Below are 8,179 nucleotides of genomic sequence, written 5' to 3'. Positions count from 1 at the left end.
TTTGGAACTCGACTCATCTGCTCTCAGCAGGGGCTGGTTTCTCTTTAAGGCTACATATGAGTGTGATCGTCCTCCAGCTCAAAGAGTTGCAAGCACAGGACAGCTGGGAACAAGAATAATAGACAAACTAGCTGTCCTCACTCTGCAGCAAGGGACAGGGAATCCATTTTTCCTGCCAAGGATTTCTACTCTCAAGGAACAGTCCTCAGGGGTGACAAGGACATCTACAAGAAAATAAACAATATTAAAAAATCCCTAAAACTCTGTTTATCAACCCTCATTCTTTACAGTTTGCAGTGAAGATGCTGAAAAGCCTTTCTACATGATGGATGGATTTCACCTGACAGAAATTGTGAATGTCAGAGCTACTCACCCCCGTTGCCCCATTCCCACTACTCTACAATAGAACAGACTCCCCTGGAGCCCATGGGCAGAGCTTCCTGCCCCTCAGCACGCTCAGTGACCATAAACTGGAACTCGAGCAAGGGAGCTGAACAAAGATCCTCTCCGTAAAGAGAGAGGCAAAGTGGGGGGTTCCATGAGAACTGCAACATTTGGGGGGGGGGGATTCATTGCTTGAAAAGTCTCTCCTAAATTCTCAATGTCTTTTCTTCTTTCAACAGTCCCCCATGCCCAGAGAGAGCAAAATGTCCAACAGCAGCTCCCTCAACGAGTTCCTCCTCCTGGCATTTGCGGACACACGGGAGCTGCAGCTCTTGCACTTCTCACTCTTCCTGGGCATCTACCTGGCTGCCCTCCTGGGCAACGGCCTCATCATCACAGCCGTAGCCTGTGACCACCACCTCCACACCCCCATGTACTTCTTCCTCCTCAACCTCTCCCTCCTCGACCTTGGCTCCATCTCCATCACGGTCCCCAAATCCATGGCCAATTCCCTCTGGAACACCAGGGCCATTTCATACTCAGGATGTGCTGCACAGGTCTTCCTGGCTTTCTTCTTGTTTGGAGGAGAGTTTTTTCTCCTCACTGTCATGGCCTATGACCGCTTTGTCGCCATCTGCAAACCCCTGCACTACGGGACCATCATGGGCAGCAGAGCTTGTGTCAAAATGGCAGCAGCTGCCTGGGCCGGTGGTTTTTTCCATGCTCTCCTGCACACTGCTAACACATTTTCAATGCCACTCTGCCAAGGCAATGTTGTGGACCAGTTCTTCTGTGAAGTTCCTGAGATCCTCAAGCTCTCCTGCTCAGACTCCTACCTCAGGGAAGCTGGGCTTATTGTGGTTAGTTCCTGTTTAACTTTTGGGTGCTTTGTTTTCATTGTGCTGTCCTACGTGCAGATCTTCACTGCTGTGCTGAGGATCCCCTCTGAGCAGGGCCGGCAAAAAGCCTTTTCCACGTGCCTGCCTCACCTGGCCGTGGTCTCCCTGTTTGTCAGCACTGCTGTGTTTGCCTGCCTGAAGCCCTCCTCCCTCTCCTCCCCAGCTCTGGATCTAGTCTTGGCTGTTCTGTACACGGTGGTGCCTCCAACAGTGAACCCTCTCATCTACAGCATGAGGAACAAGGAGCTCAAGGATGCCCTGAGGAAAGTGGTTTTGTGGACATTTTTCAGCACTGGTAACATTGCCTTTGCTCTCCACAATTGAATCCCAGGGTATCCCAACCAGCCCTGAGCTTTGTTTGTTCACTTTATTTTTACTTTTATTGCTGTTATTATTATTTGTTATCATATTGCTACACAAACGCTTGGATTCATTCCACTTTTACTGAGACTGCTCTGTCTCACCTGGTACCCACATAAAATTGTGTCTAATGCTGCGTCAGAGCTGACTCCCTCGCAGTATCTCTGTAATAAAGTAGGTTCTTCCTGGTGCAGTGCCTGAAGGCTGTTTTTTTCTTCCCAAGCTGGTGTCAAGAAGAGGCCTAAGGAATTGCATGTCAAAAGGGCCTGCTGGGCAGACTTGTCCATGGGTTTAGAAGCAAAAAGCTCCTAATCATGTAATGATCTCTTAGAGACCAAGGGCTGGATTTAGGACTCACCCATCACTGTCCAGTGACAGTGGAGATAATGAATTGTGAATGATGATGTGCACACCCAGGGCCGTTCCACATGTTAAAGCACAGTATCAGATGCCCGTCCTCCTGGAGGGGAATCTGGAGGTGCCAGGAGAGCTCTGGGAATCTCCTGGGACAGTGTGTACCTGGGGTGGGCAGTGAGTGGAGCCTCACAAAGGGAGAGGTACTCCAAGGTGGAGTCACCTAAAGGTAAAGTGCTAAACCCAGGTATCCGTGGTCAAAGGAGGACTCTGCCATCCCAGCAGAGGCAGTGGGGACCCATCTGTCATGGGGAAGGGAGACTGGAGAGCGATTCATGTTGTCAATGTGATACCAGGGGCAAGAGGCAGAGGCGCACCTGGACTCAGCTAGTACCCTTGGAAATGCTCCATAGTCCCTCCAAGCACCTGCCACATGAGCAGTCCCTGGAGGGATTAGAGGCCGTGATCCCCATTTGGTTGGGTCTGCTTCCCACCCTGACCAGCATGGCCAGTGCAGAGTCAACCCCGTTGCCCTGTGGCCCCACAGCCCACTCACTCTGCAGAGCAGCACCATCAGCTTGGGGCCCTGCGGCAGAAGAGAGGAGGGAGTGTGGGAATGTCCGACGAGATCAGAGGAGGGATTGGGAGAGATGAGAAGGAAGTGGAACTGGGCTTGAAATCGCCGACCTTTAATGCAAGACAATGTTCCGAGTGTTGGCACACTGAAGTGAGCTCCCAGTGCAGAGCCAGAAGTCCTTGCTCTGCTGGCCCTCCACATGGCCTGGGAAGTGCCTGAAGAAGGATTAACGCTCCTCACCCTCCCAGCTCATTGTGCCATCACCCCTCCCGTCGGGTGGCACCAAAAAGAAGGCTGGGAGCCCTTGTGGGAGCTTGCATTGAAGGAAGCAGCACCCAGGAGCCATATCAGTTTGCTGCTGTCCCTCAGGCCCTGTCCCCAGCACATCTCCTTCAGACAATCTGTGTGTCTTCAGACACCCTGTGTGCTGGTCCATACCCCAGATGTCACCGCCTGACAAGGCTCCATGCCCAGTTGGAGGACTGGGCATCCAGCTGTGAGCCCTGGGAGGATGAGCCCTCTCCTGGGTCCTCTGAAAGGCTGGCAGCAAGCATGCAGAGGAGGTCCTGGGACCATCTACTGGCACTGTAGTCCATCCTCCTCCCATGGGGGACCTCACACAGGGTCTGTCAGAACAAAGATCCAACCCAGCTTGTTGTTGCATGAGCAGAGAGGAGAAACTGCCCCAGGAAACTCCTCCCAGACCCAGCCCCTCATACCAGCCTTTTCCAGCACTGGCCATTCCCCATGGTGCTGGTGAGGGGTGATCTTGGAATGTGACCAGGTCAGTCTGCCTCCTGGGCTCAGCACCTGTATGGAGGGAATGATCAGCCCTGCCTGCCCTCTCTACAGGCTCAGACCTCAGCAGACCCCAGAGCATGGCCTTCTGCCAACCCCGGGGGGACAGGATGAGGGCTGGGCAGTGCTGGGGACTGGTGGGAGTCTGCTGAACAGGAGGGCCATAGTGGCCAGGGCACCAAGGGCTGGGCCAGTGCAGGGATGAGGTGCAAATGGGAGCCACGACACTCCAGAAGCTCCCAACAGTCACGGAGGGGACTCACTGCTGTTAGCAGGGCTGGGGGTCTCTTGGGGGTTGCAGCCATCAGCACCGCCTGCCAGGACTCCCAGACCCAGCACAGATGCTCAGTGCTCAGTACCACAGTTTACGGTGCTCCCCGTCTCTTGTGTCACCATCCTCTCTCAGGAGCACTGCTGGGTGCATCACTCCCTGCCTGGGTGTGGAAAGGAGCTGCTGGAGCTTCTCTTCTCAGCCCTGCTGACCCCAGCTCTGCCTTGGTGTCAGCCCACAGGCTCTGCCCTGGGTCATGCTATGTCTCCGTACGCTCTCCTCTGAGACCATGTAGGGACCTGCAGCATGTATGTCTGCTTAGAGCTGGCCACCACAGCCCACCTGCATGGTCCCAGGAAATCCCAGCAAGGCTGTGCTTGGAGGTGAGGCTGTGATTGTCCTCGGTCAACGTAGATGGGATGGTGTGGCTGGGGTCCAAGGGGAGGAAAGCACAAGAGACAAGTTTAAGAAAAAAAAAAAATAATCACCATGATAGTGGAGCAGTAGCGGGGCAGGGACCAGGGGATCTTTAAAAACTCTCCTGGAGAAAGCACTTACCAACCTCATCTAACTGTAAAGTTAGGCCATCTCAAAACAGATCATGGTGTTGGAGATCTTCAGCAGGAACCTCCAGGGCTGGAATTCAGAGCAGTATCCCTGCACCCCAGGGTGCTGTGTGTCTGGGGCAGTGACTCTGCCTCCTGCAAGGGTCAGCACTCAGCCTGCCTGGGGAGCTCCCCACAGCACTGCAGGGCAAAGCTCTGGGTGGAAGGAGTCACCCCTGGCAAGGCAGGTTCATTCTCCTGCTGAGAGGGTGCTGCATGGGTCAGGGCTGCTATCAGCTCCAGCTCACCCCCACGATATTTCCAACAGGCCTTTTCTAGAGGACAGTCAAGGCAGGGACAGGGGTTACCTTAAACAGAAGGGCTCTCCTGAGTCGGTGCTTTCATTTTCCTCCTGTTTGCAGAGTGCTGGCAGGGAAAAGACATGGGAGAGCGAAACAGCTCCCAGGAGGAAAAGCTCCGAGCAGTGAAGAAATGTTCCGTGAATGAGAGGAAACTAGAACCATAAATGCCATGTGTGGGAGGGGGAATTTGGAGACCTCCCTGTCATGCCCTTCAATGCAGACCTCTTCCTCTAAGCAAGCCCCCTGGGTCTCCTCTCCCACCCAGCACAGCCTCTGCCCTCAAGGCCAAGGGGGCCAGGGCATGAGCTTCATGCTCTAGCCTGAGCTGCAGCAGAGGAGAGGGGCATCTCTCCTGCAACGTGCCCATCTCCCACTGTGTGACAAAGGGGCTGAGAGCAACTGTCCTTGTCTGTGCAGGTCTAGGAGGTGGTGCGCACAACTGGGTGAGGGGAAGGCTTTCCTGACTGCCCATCTGTCTCTCGCTCCTTGCTTTCCCTGTGGTAGGAGCATCACAGTGTTGCTCCTTGCTTCTTCACCTCTCTGTGCTGGTCTGGTTCTTGCTCTCGTGCCCTCTGGGCTGAAGGAGGGGGGTTCAGCTGCAGTTAAGGCAGTAACTTCCCACTCCCACTACATTGCCTGAAGAAACAGTGCAGATAGTAAACTGATGTGAGAACAGGGTCCATCTCATTGGGACAGGGATGTCTAGGAAGGGTCAGGTCAGCCTCCGCCTTCACTGCCCTGTTTCTCTCCCTTGCCAGAGCGGGAGCTGCTGTGACTGATCCAGATACAGACAACCCTGTTCAAGAGGGCAAGGTTGGGGGACATGACTCCCTCGCAAGGGTCTTCTCTTTCAGACACAGCTGCCATGAGTGCTGTATTTGTCTCTCACAAGGATGAAAAGAGAATATTCCTCCTGGGTCACTAAACCAAATCCCCATTACTCAGCTCAGGGCACCCATCCCCAGGTATCCCCACCAAATAGACGGGCAGTCTAACACCTCTGTTTACACCCCCCAGCAGAGCAGGGCTGACTCCTGTGGAGCCGATAGGCAGAGGCCCCTGCGCTGCACGGCACCCTCAGCACAAAGCAGAGGTCAGGAAAGGGACCTGAACAAGGTGAAGGAGAGAGTCAGTGTGGGAGGTGCTATGAGGAGTGGAATGTGTTTTGCTCAGAGAAGCCTGTTCTAACCTGTCAATGCCTTTTCCTCCTCGGACAGTGCCCTGAACCAAGGCAGAGCAAATGTCCAACAGCAGCTCCTCCAATGAGTTCCTCCTCCTGGCATTTGCGGACACACGGGAGCTGCAGCTCTTGCACTTCTCGCTCTTCCTGGGCATCTACCTGGCTGCCCTCCTGGGCAACGGCCTCATCATCGCAGCTGTAGCCTGCGACCACTGCCTCCACACCCCCATGTACTTCTTCCTCCTCAACCTCTCCCTCCTTGACCTTGGCACCATCTCCACCACTGTCCCTAAATCCATAGCCAATTCCCTGAGGAACACGAGGTCCATTTCATACTCAGGATGTACTGCCCAGATATTTTTATTTGCCTTTTTCATGTCAGCTGAGTATCCTGTTCTCACACTCATGGCCTAGGACCGCTTTGTTGCCATCTGCAGGCCCCTGCACGACGAGACCCTCATGGACATCAGAGCTTGTGTCAAAATGGCAGCAGCTGTCTGGAGCAGTGGTTTTCTCAATGCTCTCCTGCACACGGCTAATACATTTTCAATTCCACTCTGCCAAGGCAATGTGGTGGACCAGTTCTTCTGTGAAATCCCCCAGATGCTCAAGCTCTCCTGCTCAGACTCCTACCTCAGGGAAGCTGGGGCTACTGTGGTTAGTGCCTGTTTATTCTTTGGGTGTTTTGTTTTCATTGTGCTGTCCTACGTGCAGATCTTCACTGCTGTGCTGAGGATCCCCTCTGAGCAGGGCAGGCACAAAGCCTTTTCCATGTGCCTGCCTCACCTGACCGTGGTCTCCCTGTTCATCAGCACTGGCATCTTTGCCTACCTGAAGCCCCCCTCCCTCTCCTCGCCAGCTCTGGATCTGGTGCTGACTGTTCTGTACTCAGTGGTTCCTCCCGCAGTGAACCCCCTCATCTACAGCATGAGGAACAAGGAGCTCAAAGATGCCCTGAGGAAACTGATTCAGCTGGTACTAGTTCAGCAGAAATAACCTGCCCATGCTTTGCGCAATCTCCCTGTGATAATCATGTTAGTCCACAAAGGTCTGAACTCCTTCCACTTCTCTAGGAGCACAAACCCAGTCTCTCTGACCCAGAGGCCTTCTGGGAATTTGTCTATCACTGTGGCAGATGTGGTCTCTTTAATAATAGAGGGTTTCCTCAATTCAGTGCTTGAAGGTTGGGCTCTTTTTCCAAAACTGGAGTCAAAAATGTGCTCAAGGACTTTCACCCTGAAAGGGCTTGTTGCTTTTCAGGGGATCTCCTGGGCTCAAGGCAATGAACTCAAGGGGTGATTTGTCAGGGAAGGAAGGCTGAATTCAGTTGTCGCTTGTGGGTGCCCAGTGCTCCTGGAGGTGGTGAATGGTCAAGAGGTATCTCCCATCTGACAGGGCTGGAGACTGATACCTGTCCTTCTCAAAGGGAGTATGGAGCCCCCAGGAGAGCACAGGGCATCTCCAAGGGCACCATGTGCCTCGGGGTGGGCAGTGAATGGAGCATCACAAGATCAGGTGGAGTCACCCAAAGGTAAAGGGATAAACCAACGAATGTCCAGGCTAGTGAGAGCTCTCCAATCCCATGGGAGGCAGTGTGGACCCTGCAGGCACAGAGAAGGGAGCCTGGAGAGTGGTTCGTGTCACCTTCAATGAAAAACCATGGGCTGGCTCTAGGGACGTCCATGAACACAGCCTGAGCCCTTTGAAATGCCCTGTGATTGCTCAGAGCATCGTCCATGGCCACAGACCCTTTGGTAGGGGGTTGTCAGGTGCAATGATGCCCATCCAGCTGGGTCTGCTTCCCACCCTGACCACAACAGCCAGCGTGGAGGCACCCCATGGCCCCATTGCCCCACAGCCACTCGCTCTGCAGAGCCGCGCTGCCAGCTTGGGGCCCCACGGGGATCACAGGGGAGGGTCCAGGAATGTCCGAGCAGGCCAGCACCGATGCACAGACACACTGACCTGGGGCAATGCTCTCCGGAGAGCAGGGATATGGCAGAGCGCCCTCCTCGTTTGTCCCTGTCCTGCTGGGAGGGTGGAATGGGCACCTGGGAAATGGCCTGTTCCTGCCTGGGGTCAGTGCAGGACTTCTGCATGTGAGATGAACGTGACAGCTGCTGCCCTGCAGAAATACCAGCCATGACCCCTCGCTGAAGTCCCCACTGTTCCCTGCCCCTGCCCTGCTAACCTGCCGCCACCCCCTGTGCTGCCCCATCTCCCATACCCTCTCCCCACATCGCGGGGACCAGCGATGCAGCAGGACCTGGCACAGCCCCACAGCCACTGCCTGGCCCCCGGCCCTCCCCAGCTCCTCCTCAAACATGACATCCATCTTCAAGAAGGACAAGAAAGAGGATGTGGGGAAGGACCTGGGGATCATGGTGGATATCAAGTTGACAAGAAGTCAGCAAGGTGCTCTTGTAGCAAAGATGGCCACTGTTATCCT

At 54.5% G+C, this 8,179-nt stretch overlaps 1 protein-coding gene across 1 annotated transcript; it reads left to right on the top strand.

The window, feature by feature from the left end:
• The first annotated feature begins 647 nt into the window (after positions 1 to 647).
• On the top strand, positions 648 to 6,726 carry LOC136995992 (olfactory receptor 14A16-like). Its single transcript, XM_067316987.1, has 3 exons — positions 648 to 1,244; positions 6,201 to 6,205; positions 6,393 to 6,726. Exons 1-3 carry the CDS (start codon positions 648 to 650, stop codon positions 6,724 to 6,726), a joined length of 936 nt encoding a protein of 311 aa, XP_067173088.1.
• Positions 6,727 to 8,179: the final 1,453 nt, after the last annotated feature.

This window comes from Apteryx mantelli, unplaced genomic scaffold, assembly GCF_036417845.1.
Source record: "Apteryx mantelli isolate bAptMan1 unplaced genomic scaffold, bAptMan1.hap1 HAP1_SCAFFOLD_20, whole genome shotgun sequence".
Classification (NCBI taxonomy): domain Eukaryota; kingdom Metazoa; phylum Chordata; class Aves; order Apterygiformes; family Apterygidae; genus Apteryx; species Apteryx mantelli.
The sequence above is the reverse complement of the archived record's forward strand: the minus strand, read 5'-3'. Positions and strand labels throughout refer to the sequence as shown.

Bases quoted from the DNA above. Each gene is read 5' to 3' on its own strand.
- LOC136995992 (XM_067316987.1), top strand. From the start codon at position 648: ATGTCCAACAGCAGCTCCCTCAACGAGTTCCTCCTCCTGGCATTTGCG.